The following is a 20,404-nucleotide window of genomic DNA, read 5'->3' as shown; positions in this document are numbered from 1 at the left end:
GAGTTTTTATGTTGGGAAATAATCCCTTATTTAAATGTGTTTTAGTTGACCTGACCAGGACACAGTGCATATTTGCAGAATAAGAGTGCACCTTTATTTTATGTTGGTGAATCTTTCTCTCTCTCGCTCTGTATGCTTGTGTGTTTTTCCATTTCAGGAAAATCATTGAAAAAGAAGCCTCATCTGTGGTCTCTGTAATGTAATATTTGTGTTCTCTCAGGAAAACATTGTTCAGGATGTCCCTTTATTTTCTAACTTTCTAGAGTTCCCTGCCCATGTCCTGTGTTTGTCATTCATTAGATAACTAGCCATTGTATTTCTGTGTTACGTAAAATATCAAATTATTTCTTTAATTAGTTATGCATTATCTAACCAATGACGTGCATTAGGAAGTAGATGCCTCTAGAAGTATCTTGTTTACCAGAAAATTGATTGGTTCATGGGGTTGCAACATTGCTAGTCTAATCCTGTTATGTCATATCCAATCATGAAATGTGTATGACATCTGTATCCTGAAACATTATAAAAGCCGTTTTATATTGGAGAATACCCAGATATTCTTTGGCATTCTAACTGAGCAGACTCTATGCCAGTCTGTCTATTTGGATTATACTTAGGGCCTAATTTAGATCTTGGAGGAGGGAAAAACTCTGTCACAAATGTGAAGGACACACCTGTCCACAGTATTACGATCCCATAATATCCTACGGAGATCGTAATATGAAGGACAGGATATTCAAGATCTAAATCAGGCCAATAGTCTTTTGGCTTATTTCTTTGGGAGCAGACGCTATTTTAGACCATTTACTGAAAAGTATTTAGTCTTTTCTTAGGTCTAGTTCAGAGGCAGACATTATGTTAGTCCTGTTGAAAAATTATACTTTGATTATATACTTGATGCTAGTTTCTGATTGGCTAACTAATTACTTTTTTTCTTCTGTAATGATCATTACCTCCCGTCCCTCCCTCGCCTTCCTTTCCACCAACGAGGCTCCCTGCCTCCCCCTAGACCCCTACCTTCCCCTTAAAAAAGGCCCCCACCCCCACCACCTCCTGTTCTTTTTGTCTAGCCCTGCTAGACTTACCTTTTTCCTTCTCCTCCACTGCGGGGCATCGGCTTGACTCTCAACGAGCGCGGAGCACCTCGTTGAGAGTTTCCCGGCGGTCGATTCTTCCGGGGGCAGGCGGTGCTGCCTTGGAGACGCGTCCTGGGAGTCGGCTGACGGAGTCGCTCGGCTCTATGGTGGCTGGGGCTGTGCTTCCGGATCTTCGGCTCGCGTTTGCTGGGCTGATGTGCCGGTTGGGATTATTTGCATATTGGCGGTAGGACGGGTGTTTCTGCCCGCGTTTTTTATGGTTTTGTGTTAATTGTTGCACTTTTCTCATTTGCTACTGTTGAATTGGGGGGGGGGTGAACTTTCTCCATTATTTTACTGGGTGCTGTTGGCCTCTTGGGTACATTTCTTGTTGGGATAATGTTGAGGCAGGTTCCTTCCAAGCAGCGCAGGATTGTTTCTTCTTCTTCGGGGGAGGATGTTGCGGTTCCCCTTCCCACTCCTGGTGGACACCAGGTTGCGTTGGGGGTTCTTGCGTCTCTCATGTCCAGAGATGAGGTTCAGGACATGATTGAGTTGGCTGTGTTGGAGAAGCGGTTGTTGTGCCTCCAGTCACAGGTGTTCTCGATCTTGTCTCAGCCTGCTCCCAGAGCCCTTCAGAGGTTACGTCTGCAGGGTAATTTGGCGTCTGTGGTTTTTCTGGTACCGTGGGCATGGTTTAATCTTCTTTGCCTGAAGAACTGGTTTCTCGTTCGTTGGTCTCCGGGGTTGAGTTCTCTTCGGACAAGGATTCCTGTGTCAGGGTTTGTTGGCAGGGAGTTGGGTTGGTGGCTGGTGCCGGCTCATCTTCGTGTGGGGGTGTCTTTATCTCCTCCTCGCCCGGTGGTAGTGACGACCGATGCCAGTCTCTCTGGTTTGGGGGCTTCGCTGGGGTCGGCTCAGGTTCAGGGGTTTTGGTCACCTCTGGAGGTCAGACGCTCCTCAAATTGGCGGGAGTTGAAGGCGGTGCTTCTTGCTCTGGTTCATTTTCAGGAATCCCTGAATGGATTGGATGTTCTTATCCGGACAGACAACTTGGTGACCAAGGCTTACGTGAACAGGCAGGGAGGGACCAGGTCGCGGTCGCTGTTCCACATTGCGAGGGACATTTTTGTTTGGGCGCAGGGGTGGGTTCTATCCCTGCAAGCCACTTACATTCAGGGGGTGGTCAATGTTCGGGCGGATCTTCTGAGCTGGGTCATTCCTTCGTTTCAGCTTTTCTCCCTCCGATTGTCACTGTTTTGTCGCCTGGTTTGCCTGTGGGGTCTTCCGGTGTTGGATGTTTTTGCCTCCCAGAGAATGCGAAAGTGAGGCGCTTTTGCTCCCGGTTTCATTGTCATCAGGCTTGGGCGTTGGACGGGATGTTGTGTCCTTGGCCTCAGGATCTTTTGTACGCATTTCCGCCCTTCCAGTTGCTCCGTGCGTTTCTGGTGAGGGTACGTCTTCTGAAGGCCAGGGTTCTCTTGATTGCGCCCCATTGGCCACAGGCGAATTGGTTTCCGTAGCTTCGGTTGATGGCTTCCGGTCACATGTGAACTGTCCCTCTCTGTCCCTCGCCTCTGGAGTTTCCTTGCCTACCGATGGGGTCGTTGAGGTGGTTGCACTTGACGGCTTGGAAGTAGAATGTAGGGGATTGATGTGCTTAGGGGTTCCGGTCGCTTTGAGTTCTACTTTGCTGGCTTTGCGGCGTCATTCCATGTTGCTGTCTTATGGTCGGCAGTGGAAGGTTTTTTCTTCCTGGTGTTTGCGGCATAGGTTGGATCCTACGGCTGCTTCTCTGTTTGAGGTGATGCAGTTTCTGCAGGATGGGGCCCAGTTGGGGTTGTCTGTGGCTTCACTGCGGGTGCAGTGGGCTGCAATTCAGGCTTTTAGGGGTCCGTGGCGTAATCTGTCTGATGAGAGTCATTTGATGCCTCGGTTTTTCCAGGGCCTTCTTAACTTGTTTCTTCGTCCGGTGCGGGCCTTTCCTTCCTGGGATCTTTCTTTGGTGTTGGATGCTTTAACCGTTCCACACTTTGAACCGCTGGATTCATGTGACTTATGTTATCTCACTTTGAAGACTTTTTTTCTGGTGGCCATTACTTCAGCCCGTCGTTTGGGGGAGTTGGGGGCCTTGGCCTGCTCTTTTCCTTTTTGTAAGGTTTTTCCTGATCGGGTTGTGCTTGTTCCAGTTCCTTCGTTTGTTCTCAAAGTGAATTCGGCTTTCCATGCTCGACAGGAGGTTATCCTTCCTGCTTTTTGTCCCGATCCTTCCTCGGATGAGGAGGTTCGGTTGCATTCTTTGGATGTACATCGGGCTTTGTTGGAATATCTACGGGTGGTTGCTCCTTTCTGGAAGGGTGATTCCCTGTTTGTTAATTTCGGTCCGGCTCGGAAGGGGGAGAAGCCGTCCACTGCTTCCTTGAGTCTTTGGGTTTGCTCTCTGATTTTGATGTCTTATTCTTTGAAAGGCATTGTTCCACCCCAGGGGATACAGGGCCGTTCTACCAGGGGTATGGCTGCTACGGTGGCGGAGCTGCAGGGCGCTTCTGTGGTGGAAATTTGCAGAAACCTACCTTTGTTCATCATTACAGACTGGCGGACTTGGGCAGTTTGGAGTCGGTATTGGGTCACCGTGCCTTGTCCTCTATGATGTAATAGGGGGGTGGTTGTCCGGTGTCCTTTTTTGGGTTGTGATTAAACTTGTTGCAACTCAGTGTCCGTCTCCTGTTTTTCTCTTGCTATGTCTCATTGGTGGAAAGGAAGGCGAGGGAGGGACGGGAGGTAATGCATCCATTACTTACGATAATGGCATTACTCCTAGTCCTATCCCTCACCTTCCTTTCCGTTCCCTCCCGCCCTCCCGGTACGGACCACCTGAATTGCTGTTTGGACTTGTTTCTGTAAAGGAGGTGGTGGGGGTGGGCTTTTTTAAGGGGATGGGTGTGGTCTAGGGGGAGGCAGGGAGCCTCATTGGTGGAAAGGAAGGCGAGGGAGTAGGACTAGGAGTAATGCCATTATCGTAAGTAATGGACGCATACTTTGAATAAAACCATGAGGTTTTAATCTGGAATTTCACGCATATTTGTTTATTAGTCTTAGACTATGTCTTATGAAGACCCACAAGGTCATATGAAGACTCAGACAGTCCTGATTTTGCATATGGACCCTCTTAATTAATTAATTAGAACATCACCACTACTGATGGTTAGTGGTAAGTACTCACTCTGCCTGCCATTAATAGGTACGGGTGATTATTAACTATTTCTGAAACTGAGGATTAGTGGTGATAATGTGCGGCGCATGCCACTGGCGGCTAGTGACGAGTATTCACTGTGCACGTGCTGTCATTAGCAGGTAGTGATGAACATGTCTGCCCTTGACAGTGGAGCCTCTCCGGGGCCCGTAGAACAGGCATTTGCAAAATGGGCAGGCTGAAAACTATTTTTGAAAGACAGCTCAGCCTTGTTCAGTGCAGTTTTAAGTGCTCAGGAACATCCCTAGGCTATTGGCGAAGGGATCGCTAAACAAAACGCCATCTGTGACTGGGACGGCTTCATCCTGCTCCAGATCTGTCAGTGTGCACTGGATGGACTGACATCTCTCAGCCAAGATGACACAATCCACATTCCCTAAATGGCAAAGGAAACGTTGTATTCACTGAATTTGGCATGGATAGTGTTCCATGGGGGTTAGGCTGTTTAGTTTAAAAGTGTCGATATTGTGCTTTGGATTTTAATTGCTACTTCAGATTGTAGAATATTTCATAAAACTCTGCTGCTCTTTACAGATTATCTTTAAAGAGAAGAAGTGTGAGTGTGTGTGTGTCTCTAATAAAGAGGGAGAGGAAGCTATGGAAACTTCTGCTGTGTGTGAGGACATCTCAAGTATAGTATGCGAAGAAGTGAGTGAGGGTGCTGCTGTATGTGAGGGCATCTCAAGTATAGTGTGAGAAGAAGTGAGTGTGGGTGCTGGTGTGTGTGAGGACATCTCAAGTATAGTGTGAGAAGAAGTGAGTGAGGGTGTTGCTGTGTGTGAGGACATCTCAAGTATAGTGTGAGAAGAAGTGAGTGAGGGTGTTGCTGTGTGTGAGGACATCTCAAGTATAACCTGCAAGGAAGTGAGTGAGGGTGCTGCTGTGTGTGAGGGCATCTCAAGTATAACATGAAAGGAAGTGAGTTAGGGTGCTGCTGTGTGTGAGGGCATCTCAAGTATAACATGAAAGGAAGTGAGTGAGGGTGCTGCTGTGTGTGAGGATATCTCAAGCTCAAGTATAGTGTGAGAAGAAGTGAGTGATGGTGCTGCTGTGTGTGAGGGCATCTCAAGTATAGTGTGAGAAGAAGTGAGTTAGGGTGTTGCTGTGCGTGACGGCATCTCAAGGATAGCGTGAGAAGAAGTGAGTGACGGTGCTGCTGTGTGTGAGGAGATCTCACGTACAGCGTGAGAAGAAGTGAGTGAGGGTGTTGCTGTGTGTGAGGGCATCTCAAGTATAGTGTGAGAAGAAGTGAGTGAGGGTGCTGCTGTGTGTGAGGACATCTCAAGTAGAACATGAAAGGAAGTGAGTGACAGTGCTGCTGTGTGTGAGGACATCTCAAATACAGTGTGAGAAGAAGTGAGTGAGGGTGCTGCTGTATGTGAGGGCATCTCAAGTATAGCGTGAGAAGAAGTGAGTGACGGTGCTGCTGTGTGTGAGGACTTCTCAAGTATAACATGAAAGGAAGTGAGTGAGGATACTGCTGTGTGTGAGGAATTCTCAAGTATAACATGAAAGGAAGTGAGTGAGGGTGCTGCTGTGAGTGAGGACATCTCAAGCTCAAGTATAGTGTGAGAAGAAGTGAGTGAGGGTGCTGCTGTGTGTGAGGACATCTCAAGTATAACATGAAAGGAAGTGAGTGAGGGTGCTGCTGTGAGTGAGGACATCTCAAGCTCACGTATAGTGTGAGAAGAAGTGAGTGAGGGTGCTGCTGTGTGTGAGGACATCCCAAGTACAACATGAAGGGAAGTGAAGGAGGGTACTGCTGTATGTGAGGGCCTCTTAAGTATAAGGTGAAAGGAAGTGAACAACGGTGCAAATATTTATGGGAATTACAGGTGTGCAGCTGGGTGTGAGGGATCATCTTAGGTACAAAGGGAGAGGTACTGCTGTAGGTGAGAGTAAGAGAGGATCTGGATGTGAGGTCATCCCAGGTGAAAAGGGAGAGTGGGGCCAGGTGTGAGGGCATCTCTGATGGGTATGAGGCATCTCAGGCACAGAGTGAGAGTGTGAGTAACAAGTGGAGCTGTGTGCAGGCACTTTAGACAGAGTGGCTTGTGAATGAGAGGAGCTCAATGTGAGGGCTTCTCAGGCACAGAGCGAGGGTGTAAGTAACAACTGAGTTGCAAGTGAGGGCATCTCAGGTGCAGAGTGATAGGTGAATATGAACAAAGATGTGAGCATGAGGGCAAATCAGGCACAGAGTTACAGTGTGAGTATGAGGAGTGCTGACTGTAAGGGAATCTCAGGCACAGAGTGATGGTGTGAGTAATAATGGAGCTGTGCATGAGAGCAATGAGGGCATCTCAGGCACAGAGTGACAGTGTGAGTAAGAACAGAGCTGCAAGTGGGGGAATCTTAGTCACAGAGTGACAGTGTGAGTAATAAAAGAGCTGCGAGTGAGGGCATCTCAGGCACACAATGACAGTGTGAGTAAGACCAGAGCGGCAAGTAAGGGAATCTCAGGCACAGAGTGACAGTGTGAGTAAGAATAAAGCTGCAAGTGAGGGCATCTCAGGCACAGAATGACAGTGTGAGTAAGAACAGAGTTGCAGGTGAAGGAATCACAGGCACAGAGTGACGGTGTGAGTAAGAACAGAGCTGCAAGTTAGAGAATCTTAGTCACAGAGTGACAATGTGAGTAAGAACAGAGCTGCAGGTGAGGGTATCTCAGCCACAGAGTGACGGTGTGAGTAAGAACAGAGATGCAGGTGAGGGCATCTCAGTCACAGAGTGACAGTGTAAGAACAGAGCTGCAAGTGAGGGCATCACAGGCACAGAGTGACAGAGTGAGTAAGAACAGAGCTGCAAGTCAGGGCATCTCAGCCACAGAGTGACAGTATGAGTAAGAACAGAGCTGCATGTGAGGGCATCTCAGCCACAGAGTGGCAGTATGAGTAAGAACAGAGCTGCAGGTGAGGGCATCCCAGGCACAGAGTGACAGTGTCAGTAAGAACAGAGCTGCAGGTGAGAGCATCTCAGCCACCGAGTGACGGTGTGAGTAAGAACAGAGCTGCAAGTTAGGGAATCTTAGTCACAGAGTGACAATGTGAGTAAGAACAGAGCTGCAGGTGAGGGTATCTCAGCCACAGAGTGACGGTGTGAGTAAGAACAGAGATGCAGGTGAGGGCATCTCAGTCACAGAGTGACAGTGTAAGAACAGAGCTGCAAGTGAGGGCATCACAGGCACAGAGTGACAGTGTCAGTAAGAACAGAGCTGCAGGTGAGAGCATCTCAGCCACCGAGTGACAGTGTGAGTAAGAAAAGAGCTGCAAGTGAGGGCATCTCAGTCACAGAGTGACGGTGTGAGTAAGAACAGAGCTGCAGGTAAGGGCATCTCAGCACAGAGTGATGGTGTGAGTAATAGCAGAGCTGCAGGTGAGGGCATCTCAGGCACAGAGTGACGGTGTGAGTAAGAACAGAGCGGAGAGTGAGGGCATCTCAGGCACAGAGTGACAGTGTGAGTAAGAACAGAGCTGCAGGTGAGGGCATCCCAGGCACAGAGTGACAGTGTGAGTAAGAACAGAGCGGCAAGTAAGGGAATTTCAGCCACAGAGTGACAGTGTGAGTAAGAACCGAGCTGCATGTGAGGGTATCTCAGTCACAGAGTGACGATGTGAGTAAGAACAGAGCTGCAGGTGAGGGCATCTCAGTCACAGAGTGACAGTGTGAGTAAGAATAGAGCTGCAGGTAAGGGCATCTCAGCACAGAGTGATGGTGTGAGTAATAATAGAGCTGCAGGTGAGGGCATCTCAGGCACAGAGTGACAGTGTGAGTAAGAATAGAGCTGCAGGTGAGGGCATCTCAGTCACAGAGTGACGGTGTGAGTAAGAACAGAGCTGCAGGTGAGGGCATCTCAGTCACAGAGTGACAGTGTGAGTAAGAACGGAGTGGCAAGTAAGGGAATCTCAGTCACAGAGGGAGGGTGTAAGAGACAGTGTAAGAACAGAGCTGGCGTTGTGAGTAATAGGGTATGTGGATGTGGGGGCCTCTCAGATGGAAAAGTATGAAGCTGTAGAGCTGTGATTTTTCTTCCCTGAGACCCTGCATCTTCAGACCACTTGGAAATGCCCCACAAGTGTTCAGGAGAGAGCCAAACTGTGCTAGGGGGTGGGCTCACACCAGAGTGTAACTCCTTATGGGGCTACGAGGTTTCGAGACGGCCCTAGTGAACATTGCCTTTCACCAGAGTGTGATTAAGGTAGGGGCGCGAGTGCGGGGGTCTGGATGTGTACGAGGGCCAGGTTGGGTGAAGTGAGTCGGTTGCAGCACCCCATGTATTGTGCTCAGGTAGAACATCGGAGCTTATTGTAAGAATAGGGGGTGTCTGGGCACAATAGGTAGGGCAGGATAAAACCCGCCATGTCATGTTACGAGTTATGTGTTGGTAAGGTAGGGCACAATATAAGTGTTATGTATGGCAGCACAGAGAAACTGTCATAACTATCTGCTGTGATGTAGCAATGGTTAATTACAAAACTCGTTACCCACTGTTGCTACGTCATAAACGCCTTCCAGGCCGCGCTGACAGGCCTTCCTGTGAGCCGCGCAGCGCTGCTTGTGTGCTGTGACTGAAAGCAGAAAGCAGTAGCAGCTGTTGTTAGGGAAAAGTGGTGGGGCAGCATGGGGGGACAGTAACAAAAAAATAATAACTTTCCTGCCGCCCACCGCCTCAGTGCTCTGCTGTTCCTCTGCTGCTGGTGCACAGGTTCCCATACTCCTCTACGCCAATCCAGACACTGCTGTCATGCTGGTAATACATTTACCCATCATGAGAGGAGTGCCGGGATTGGTCTGAGGAGGCTGATTTTGCACCTCCCCAGGGTCTCGGAGCCTGTGCCTGTGCAGCACAGCTCGGGTTGGAGTCTGCAGAAATCTAAGTGCGCATGTCGTTTTGGCCGTCCTAATACAGCCGGGCAAACCGACATGCGCACTTGCAGTGGCCATTACTCCTCCTCCATGTTTGCTGCTGTTATCAGGGTGACCCTCCCCCAATATTCGTCCACAGCTCCATCATGAAAAATAAAATGATGATAACATTTATATTATCATTTTATTTTTCATGTTCGCAATTGCATCTGCTGGCTCCAACAGTGGGGTGGCGCGACACTCCTCTGCCATACCACGGAGCTGCCACAGGCAGAAACACAGCTGCAGGAGGGAGAAGGAAGGCAGTGAACCTGGTCGGGTTGGTTAGGGATTGCAGGTGATTTTTTACATTTGGGACAGGGAGGAAAGGGCATGTTATGGGAGGCTCGCACATGACTCCTCTGCCCCTGCATAGCAGTTGAAAGTAGGGGAAGATTATTTTGGGGACAATAAATAACATAAAATTATAGATGGGTAAAAAGTGAATTACAGGGATGTTTTAAATCTCAGGGTTCTGAATGACATCATAGACAACAGGAGTTTCGCTATGTCGGTGAAACACATCCCTGTAATTCACAGATACCCTTCTATATTTCGACATATTATACAATATACTATCCGATTGTGTTGCCGAGTAGGATGGGGAGGGTGCTGTGTGTTGTGGTAAAGTGGGTGTATTTTAGTTATATGGTGGTATACATGATTTCAATTGATTTGGTATGCTAAGTTATAGCATGCCAGAGTATACCATGCTATTCTGTAGTAGAATATACTACGTCATGATAAAACCTTTTATGGCATGGGGTAGTATAATATGCCATCATGGATGGCATAGCATGGTTCGGTATCAGCGACATGCTACGTTGTACAAGGCTGTGGTACTCTATGGTGGCACGATAGTAGTTTACCTCATTTTGGTCTTGTTTGAACAGTGGTCGGGAGCAAATAGTGACATCTGGCACATTTATCCCTTATCATGGGGCTCTGGTTAATGTGATATTGAATAGTTTGTACCACTAATACTTATTGGAGAAGTGCTACATCTTGTTGGCTTATCATATATTATAAGCCACTGTTCTTCAGCCTTTATCAATACTTACTCCTTAGTTTTGACCGTCTCTGTCTGAAAATTTGTGGGATAGTTATTTGAACATTTTAGAAGCCCTGATGAAGTCTTGTTGAGATGAAACACGCGTTTGCTGTTTGTGAATTGGGCAGCTATTGGCATGCGCATATGACATTAAGGCCCATATTTATAGTTTTTTTAGCGCCGCATTTGCATCGTTTTTTTACACAAAATTGGCGCAAACTTGCAAAGCACAATTGTATTTTGTAAGGTTGTACTGCTTTTGCGTCAAAAAGTGACACAAATGCGGCGCTAAAAAAGTATAAATATGGTCCCAATAATGCTTACGCAATGTGTACTTCGCATATTTCATATATCTGGATCTACATATTATGTCCTTTCTATTAGTGGACATTGGTGTATCATGTTTATTTGTGTAATGTATTCTTTTTGGTATGGATTCATATTTATGTATCATTACATTTTTTCATAATAAAAAAAATATTTATAAATTGAACCATTTTCTAAACATGTTAAGTTTTGCAGTGCTCCAGACTAGTATGCAATGCTACAGTAGTATACAAGGGGTCTAGTATGGAAGGGTGGTGTTGAATGAGGGTGGGTATTTTGTGGTTGGGGTTGGTATGGCACGCTATGATGTTGGGTAGGTTTTCTCTGTGTCATGGTAAGGTGTTGTAGTGTAAGGATGCAGAGGAAGTCCGGTTACTGTACGGTATAAGATGTCCCATTGATGGACCCTCTTTGTGACCTAGTGGCAGTCAGTCGGGGTTCTTTGAAATTGTTCTCCCACCATCCTATGCAAACATTATTTTCTTGGTCTGGACTGGATAACTCACCTGGTGTCCTCTGCTGCAACCTCTTGTAGATGTTGGTCCGAGAAGCTGCCGTCCACCCCGAGCCCTCCGAACAGCTTCCGTTCCTCAGCCGGATGAGAGGAAGCCAGCTGAGGGGTCTGCACCCCGCTCTCCAGATGGCCACCCCCACTGCTTCCTGTGCCCTGCCAAGCAGCGCTGGGGCCTTGTCCGACGTGGAGACAATGTCAGCACCAGCTAGAACTGGCACCCTAAAGTTCAAGCGTACCAAGGCCACCCTTGCCTTCTCCGGCCCTCCGGCAGGAGAAGAATCCATTGCCCTGTCACTGAAATCCGTGGCCAAGGGTCGGATCTCCCAGCAGAAGGAGAAGAAGGCCACACAGATGTTGGCCATAGTGTTGGGTGAGTGGCCACAAGAGGTAAGGATGCCGGTTGTGAGCTCAAGTGCCGTTTCGTACCCACACCAAGCATTCCAAAAGGCGCACAATGTAAAACCTACCATTTTAAAATCTCTGCATCCATTGTGTAGGTTCTCCGCCTCATAATATCTACTCACAGTTCAGAAGTGCCCTAAATTCCCCATACACTGAAGCCACAGACTCTCTCATGTGGGCCGACCCAGTCTGAGGACTTGTATAGGGGCCCCACTGCAGACCACCACGGTTATCTCTTTACACAAGCTCTTCTGAGGCTTTATGCTATGGAGTGTTAGAAACATGTATTTTGGTATAGTCTCATTAAAATAATTGCATCCATGCTGACCAATACCATTACTATCACATTAAACGTATGGGGACACTGCGAAGAATTTAATGTAGTGTAGAGTATGAGAGTTCTGCTAAGAAATGCTGCCACTGTTCCAGAGACTAGGGCAGTCTGAACATCTCTTTAAAGTATGGTGGACCTGTTGAAAGTATGGCGGTCTGGCTGAGGATGCATCATAAGGAGTAGTATAGCATAGGTAGGGCTGGATTAAGAGGTGATCAATAGCCTAATGGGGAGATAAGGTGAGCTTCATCTCTCCAACGTGTCTTGTTGGTGTCGGAGCAGGTACCACTCGTGTCACGGTAAAATCAGAACAGATCTCCGCCAAGTATTACCCAGTATCTGAAGTGCTGCTTTTGGTGTGGAGGATCTGGTGATGCTCATATAGGATAGGGCCCAGTACACCCCTTGTTTAAACTGGATAAGAGAAAAAATGAGTGTTTCCACCAAGACCTGTGAAATCTTACAGTTATCCCAAGATTAAGCAGATAGGATTAATTTGTAAGTAAATAGGAAGTATTTCTATCTATAAAGATGCGTGGTCCTGGTTCAATGATTTTATTGTTGTTATAATCAACATATAGCCTGCACTTGTTTTGCCCTGGAGAGGCACGCAAGCCTAGGGCTTTTTCAAGGCTGTGTGTTAACAGATGGATTAGAAGACTAGTAATTATTGTCACTGTTTTCTTTAGAAAGTTTCTGATTGATGAAGAGTGCTCACTGTTCGTGTCCACAATCAGAAACTTTCTAAAGAATATAGTGGCATCCATTACTAGTGTTTCAATCCACCTGTTAATACACAGCCTTGAAAAAGCCCTAGGCTTGAGTGCCTCTTTAGGGTGAAACACATGTTGGCTATACGTTGACTATAAAAAACATTATGGAACAACAATAAAATCATTGAAGCAGGACCACACGTCTGTATGGATGGAATTCCTTCATATTTACTTCCAAATTAATACTCTTTGCATAATCCTGGGATAACTGTATGTATCATTCAACAATTCTTGGAAGAAACACTCATTCTTTTCTCTTATACTGTGATAAAAACACTGTTGCCCTCTTCAGTCATACTTCCTTAACATGTCTCTCTCTCCTCTCATCCAAGGTGTCTTCATCATCTGCTGGCTGCCGTTCTTCATCACCCACATCCTGCGCGACCACTGCCGGAAGTGTGACATCTCAGCCCAGCTGTACAGTGCTGTCACCTGGCTGGGCTACGTCAACAGTGCCGTCAATCCCATCATCTACACAACCTTCAACGTGGAGTTCCGGAAGGCTTTCATCAAGATTCTACACTGCTGAGTTCATGAGCAGCCCTCAAATGTGGCATCAAAGGTGATGCCACACTGCTGATCACATCCCCACTCTGCACGGTGAGCGATCAGCCAGAACAGGCACCCAGCGAATGCTGAGATCAGCAATATCCGTCACTCACTGCTAAGACCCCTTAAGGCTGTACCATCTACTCCTCGGCATGAGAATTCATTGAATGTGCTATGAAGATCTTGTGCTGCTGAGCTCCACCTAACGTATGATGAGCTATGGGACAACATGCGTAACCATCAAAGGTGGAGATACAGAACACCATACACCTTTGGGCTACATTTGACTTGCAAAGCAACCATAGATCAGCATTGTTTACCTTAAAATGTGGAAATGTTTTTGATTTTGCAACGCAGAGTCTACTCCTCTGCAGAGAACGAGTTGTCTGCATGGAGTACCATGAAATGTAGACATACAGATGAAGCCACTAACTTGGATGCTCAAAGATCTTTTGATCTCTTCAAACCGACCAAGCCCTGTATTTCACCAAAAACCCTGAACCTTGACTACAGTAGCCTGCTAGTGGATGGACCTCGTGAGGCAGTTCTCACCACCAGGCTTCTATTCATCAAGAGGTACATTATTGATTCCAGGGCAGGCCAGCTAATCGAGACATGGGTGAAACTCTGTTTCAAACGGGACAGCTATGGTGACCACCTGTTAATGTACATGAACTTTTTAGAGATACTTTGAAGTCTGAGCAGGATGTCGTAGTCACCTTGTCTCAAGGTTTATAACCGTATTGAATGGGGTGACATTATGAAAAAACCCATTCCTTTACAGGAACTGAACCAAGAGTCGGTTTAAAGGAGTGGTCTAGAAGAATCCCCTACATACAGGACTTGTTAACAAGAGCCACTCTCTTGCTGAAGGACAAAGTAACAAGAACATAAGTATAGCTGCAGTTGGCCATCTGACCCTCACCACATTCAGCAGAAATTGGAAACGTTCTTGATTTCAGGGTGAGAAGCCGGGCTACCTATGTTTCTGGAGCAACAACAAAGCGATGGATGGAATGCTTGAATTAATCTCAGCCACTGGCAAGCACTTGGGTCGTATCCCCATCCATCATTTGGACCCAGCCACATACAAATCAGTCTTCACTCTGCTCCAATGGGAACAGTTCAGCCCGAACCGCCGAGCCAAGTGCTTCCTGAATGAGAACAGAAACAACGTAGGACCAGTTTCACTCTAATTATGGGCTCTTCAGCCCATGTTTCTGGAGCAGCCCGATAGGAAAAAATGCAATGCACTTGCTGCACGAGGCCCAGACGTGTTGAGTAGCCTCACTACACTACTAGATGTCATGAAGCTCCTAGTCGCTTTCATGAACCAACTTAATGTTCTGATTGGATGACAATAATGTGTTATCCCCGTTTGCTGGGACAGAATCCCAATTAGACCATCACTACTAATACCTGTGATTGGGTTCTCATCATGTTCACAAATCCTGTTGGCTGCAATATTCTGACTGTATTCACTTCTATTGGTCGTCTTTGCCTCTATTCCTGTTGCTCATTGAATCATCATCTCGTTTGTCTCATACAATTGGATGATATTATCTTTCATCTCTCTCACGATTGGCTGACAGAGCGCTGCAGCCTTTCCTCAACAGTCAGCAATATTGTTTACAGGTGGATCCCAAAAATGTGACATTTCTGCTTATCCTCAGCTGCTTCCGTGCCTTGCTTGGCTGCCTGCTGCTGCTGGACACTTAGCAGTCAATGGCACTATTCAGTGCTGCCTAGACCCAGCGGAAAGAGGGAAGGCGCTTCCCAGAGTCCAAGCCCATCACCCTCTTGAGCCTTCGCAGTTACTTAGCACTGAAACATTTTCAAATTTACTACAAACTGTGAAGATTCTCAGTGTGATAATCAGAAAACAAGAACATTCCAAGCTTTTCTTACATGGGTGAATGTGTGTTCCAAAAGCTTTCAATAAATAAATGAAAAGGAGTTGACCTGGTTCAATAAGACTTTTTAGGACAAAAACTATGGGGCCATTTACAAGCCCCGTGTGCCGCCCGTGCGTCACTTTTTCTGATGCACTGGAGGTGCGTAGTGCAGACCTATATCTACAAGGCCACGTAAAGCCACTTTGCTTCCTTTTCCTGGCCTTGTAGATATGGTGTGAGGCAACGCAGCTCAAGTTGCTACGTTGCCTTACACTGCGTCAGGGAGGCGTACCATGGGCATTGCGTGGGTGTTCTCACCCAACACCTGTGGGTTTTGATGCACTCCCAGATTTACAAGATTCTGTAAACCTGGGGATGCGTCAAAACTGTACGCCTCCCCAGGGCAGGTGCAACAAAGAGAAATAACTTCATTTCTCGTTGTTTCCTCTTTCCACATGCGCTGCATTCTACACAAAAACAATCCGGCCAACAACGCAGACATCCTTTCACCATGGAGCAAGGGGGCCTGCATTGGCTCTGAGCAGCAATTTGTGCACCAGCGCAGGGGGATGGGACTGAAATGCACTGTATCTTGTAAATACAGTGCATTTCTGCCCTTTCGAGTTGGCGTAGGGCAGCGCAGCAGAAAGGCTCTCGGCGCTGCCCTACGCCAATTCCTTGTAAATAAGCCAATGTCTCAGAGTTATTAATTAAGAAGCTAACCCAAGCCTAAGGGGGGCTGCTTCTTGCCTCCTTTTAATGTAATATCTTACAGAATGGAATCTACACTTTTTGTTTTGGGAGATAGTAAATATCGACCTCAATCACAGAACCGGGCCAGTTTGTATTTGGGAATAAACACAGAGACAATACCAACAAGTAATAGGAAATTGAATAAAACACACCTTTTCATAAAGTAAAATGTGAACAATTCAGTTCCAGGTAGGTGTGTACTTTTATATCAGTAACAGAAAATGCAGATAATACAGCAATCTTACAGTAAAACACTAAAGTCAATGCAGCAGATGCTTTGAGTGAAATATGTGAACCACTGAGACCAACAATATCAACATCAGAACCAATGTGGGGTCTTTTCCACATCTCATTGAGCCATGCAAACTACATCAACAGAACCCCTCATCTAAAATGATGGGCAGCTATGCCACACCACCAGCTTACCATACCAGGATGAAAAGTACCATGCAAGGATGCAAAGCAGACCATCAGTATTAAACCACTAATTATGCAACTTCCTGTGTCGTGGATCTAAATAAATTACAACCAAACAGAATGAATGATGTGAAAAGAACCAATGCAGCTAGAAATATTTGGACTTTCTTTAAGGTGGGCACTGTTTTGGTTAGAGAAAAATGTAATTAAGGTCAAATAAGGTACACTCCCTACCCGGATAGAACTCTAATGGTATTCGTTGCCAGTCCGCACCAACTTCAAAACCAGAGGCATCATTCACAAAGCTGTCACAAACAGCATCCCTGCTTAGCTTGCAGACAAGCTCCCCCAACTCTGATGGTTCCTGGCAGACCTGGAGCCAGGACACCATCTCACCGCAGACTAGGAAGTAGCAAGAAAGTAAAAAAAAGAGGCAGCCGGCTTCTTCCATCATGCACCCAGGATCTGGAACAACATCCCTGTATCCATCAGGATCTACCTCTTTAGAGATACTACGGGCCAGATTTACAAGGCCCTAGCACTTCCTGTGGCGCCCGGGTGGTGCTGTGCCACTTTTTGTGGCTTAATGCCACCTTGTAAATGTGGACCCCTCTGACGCAGTTTTCTGCGTCAGAGGGGCGTACAATGGGTGTGGCTGTGGGTGTTCCACCGCAACACCCATTGCTTTTGACCCTGCCACAGATTTACAAGAAGGCGTAAATCTGTGGCAGCGCCAAAAACTTTAGCATGGCACAACGAGGAGGAATACTTTCATTACTCCTCGTTTTTGCTTTTTCCATGTGTGCTGCATTTTGCAGCACACATAGAAAGAGCAAAAGACCATGAAGGATTGTTTATGTGCAGGAAGGTACCCTTCCTGCACATAAACAATCATTAATTAATAACAATTTGGTACTTATATGCGTCTTGCATGCTGCAGCACACACAGAAGTGCCAAATCACCATTGTAGATTGTTTATGTGCAGGAAGGGGCACCTTCCTGCACATAAACAACCAATCCCCTCAATGCAGACACCCTTGCACTATGGTGCAAGGATGCCTGATTTGGCGTTGGCAGCTAAATTTAGCGCCGGGGCAGGGGGAAACACAGGGGCAGTAAATGTCAGTATGTCAGTAAATATGGCGCATCCCTGCGTTTCTAAAGTGGCGCAGTGCAGCACTGCAAATTTTGGAGCAGCACCGCGCTTCGACACTTTTTAGTAAATCTGGCCTTAATTCACAATGCGTTAACCGTTCACAACTCAGCTTCTTTCCTATCACTTGCTCCCCTGCCTTTTGGAATGGGTTTGCAATATAGAATTGCAATGTACATAGATGCATATGTACAATGCCCTGGGGATTACACCAGCATGAACACACACTAGAGGCTAGCACATTTACTGCAAAATGCAAAGGAATTCATTTAAAGAGTCGCTTTGAATTTACTGTGAGTTCAGCAACTTCCATGAACTGATATTGTTAATTACATGGGGCAAAAGGATAAATGCAGACCCTTGCACTTTAGGTCATATTAGTTGATCTAAGTCCACAGCTATTCTTTGTCGGTGGGGTTTTGCACCGGTCCCCATGGGAACGTCCATGCACCACCCATGCAATGGCTCCTTGATGCAATGTAACACAACTCAGCTCATTGCGCTGCGTTGCATTACTTTGGGTTACAAATCACAATTTGCATTGGATTGTAAATTCCACCAATAGATTTTGTGTTGATTCAGAGTTGAAAATATAACACAAACCTGAATTTGTACATCTGGGCTATAGTGTTTTGTAGAAAGAATCTTCAGTGCTTACACACTCATGACAATGGTTACAACTGCAAGTAGTGAGTTTTCATGCTGACATCACTTCAGAGTTGCGGGTCTGTTTTCCCACATAAGTGTGAAGCAGAGGTCACCGGTGTGTACCCCAATCTCACCCCACTCTTGATTTCCTTCTAACCCAAGTGTCACAAGGCCCCTGAGTTTGTTGACACTTTGAATTTGTTTATGTTGCTCCCTAGAACAGTGCTAGACTCTACACACCCAGGGCACCCCAACCTCAGTAGGAGAATGCTACCAAAAGATTCTTTGTGAATGCGAGTGCGCAGGCGGGGACCCTTCCTGGAATTCCAGTGGTGGCTAATGGCCATATACGTAGGTATTTATTCCCATAACCCCTCAATGTCCCAGCTGTTGTCCAGTTCCTCCTTCAGTTTGTGGAGCTCAGGCTCACTTGGTCTTGTTGAATCTGGGTCGGATCCGTAACAGTTGTGAAGGGTCAAAAGGTCTTTGTGTTCACAACACTGGCTGAGGTGGGCTTGAACAGGTCACCCTGCGGCCTGAAAGGACATGGACCTTTGGAAAGGATGCGAAGGTCTGAGCCTCAAGCGGTGCGGCTAAGACCATCTTCCAGAGCCTCAATCCGAACAGTCTCAGCAACAGCTGTTGATTGGATAGGGACCGTCAGCTGAGATGCCACAACTTCAATGACTGGTATGGGACAGGACAACACACAAAGAATAGATGCACTTGAATTTCATTGGTTCGCTTCAAATATTTTAATGTAGCTCTGCAACTGAAAGGCTTGTTGGTCTGACACCAGAGTGCACAGCTTTGGGATGGAAGCTGGTGTCTGAGATAAGCCCATAAGTTCACCTGTCACGTCGTGGACGTTCTTCACCAATACAAAGGGATAATTCGACCAGCACCAGGACATTAAGGGACTCATTTAGAAGAAACTGGTGCATTGTGATTGATGCGTCAGCTTTCTTGTGCCGCCCTGCACCACCTAACGATGCCACGGGAGCGCTATATTTACAACACAGTGCTCCATGGCACAAAGTGTCCACAACAGCATCAGAAATTCTGACGCCCTTGTGGCGCTGAACCTTAACATTGCTGAACTAACTTTCAAAAGCGATGTTAAAGGGGCCCTGTAGACAGCAGCACAGCATCCCTTTAAAACCTGAATCTTGTAGATTTCACTGCGCCATTTCTGCGGGGCTTTTAATGGGGGAACACCTACCTTGTATACAATATACCAGGTGCAGGTATAATGTAGTGCAAGGCTTTGTGACATTGCGCCAGTTTGTAAATGTGGGTTGGAGGACTGTTTTGCACCACCTTAGCATAAAAAAAAAATTTGAAGCCAAGCTGGCGCAAAATCCTTGTAAATGAGGCCTTAAATTACTCTCTTTCTTGAGTGTGTTAAAAAAGTAATACAAACCCAGCACAAAGTGTGTTGGGATTTACTTTCCACCACAAATCATGATTTGTGTTCACACGTTATCTAAAGTAATGCAACGTATCACGATTCGCTACTTTGCATCAAGGAGGTATGCCGCGCGTGTTCCCACGCAGCACACATGGGTTTTGAGGCAAATCTTGACCTACTAACATTTGCAGCCAGGGATTTGTGCTAAAAAACATTACAACTCCTTGAGGGAGGGGGGAACAGTAGAGCAGGTTTAGAAAGTCTCCAAACCTTTCCAACTTTGCGTGTGTGCTTCGCTGAACAGCACACACACACAAAGTGGGAAAAGGGCTCTGTATTGTAAGGGTCCCCTTCTAGTATAAAACCCAGGCTTAGCAGAATACACACACCCTTGCACCATAGTGGAAGGATGTGTGTGTTTTAACATAGCAGCCTCAAGTGCGCCAGCACGGAACGAGAGAAAAAGTGTCATGTCTTAATAGCTATTGCGCTGTTTTTGTCTCTCTGTATGACACAACAAAGTACTGCATTGCATCAAAAGGTAGTAAATATCATAGCCATACCCCAGGATGAACAAAAAGCAGATATTCTCTGAGCTGGGGAGAATGAATTAGGGCTTCATTTAGATCTTGGTGGGGTTACCGCCAAGCCCCCACAGTGGCGGACCCGAGAAGACCGTCAAGTCGACGGTGTTCCACCTGCCGTATTTAGATGTATTGCGGGTGAGCCACAGACCTCCACAATAGAGTGCTGTTCCTAGCCGTCAGGCAGGCGGGTTCATGCCGACCATATTCATACGTTACAGTCCTGCAGGCGGTGTACTGCTGGCAGATTACTGACAGTGGGAGGCAGTCTCTGGACCCAATGGACATCAGACAATGGCAGTGGCTGTGGAATACAGGTACGTCACACCAACACACACACTGTACCTTAGCCATATGT

General features: G+C 46.7%; 1 protein-coding gene across 1 annotated transcript in view; it reads left to right on the top strand.

The window, feature by feature from the left end:
* Window positions 1–15,144, top strand: part of LOC138247460 (D(2)-like dopamine receptor) — a 142,312-nt gene extending 127,168 nt beyond the window's left edge. The window contains exons 7-8 of the mRNA XM_069202084.1: window positions 11,148–11,496; window positions 12,968–15,144. Coding sequence (XP_069058185.1) covers window positions 11,148–11,496; window positions 12,968–13,164 — 546 coding nt within the window. The 3' untranslated portion in view covers window positions 13,165–15,144. The remainder of the gene's footprint in view (window positions 1–11,147; window positions 11,497–12,967) is intronic.
* The last annotated feature ends 5,260 nt before the right edge of the window (window positions 15,145–20,404 follow it).

The sequence above is a fragment of the Pleurodeles waltl genome, chromosome 7 (genome assembly GCF_031143425.1).
Source record: "Pleurodeles waltl isolate 20211129_DDA chromosome 7, aPleWal1.hap1.20221129, whole genome shotgun sequence".
Lineage (NCBI taxonomy): Eukaryota > Metazoa > Chordata > Amphibia > Caudata > Salamandridae > Pleurodeles > Pleurodeles waltl.
The sequence above is the reverse complement of the archived record's forward strand: the minus strand, read 5'-3'. Positions and strand labels throughout refer to the sequence as shown.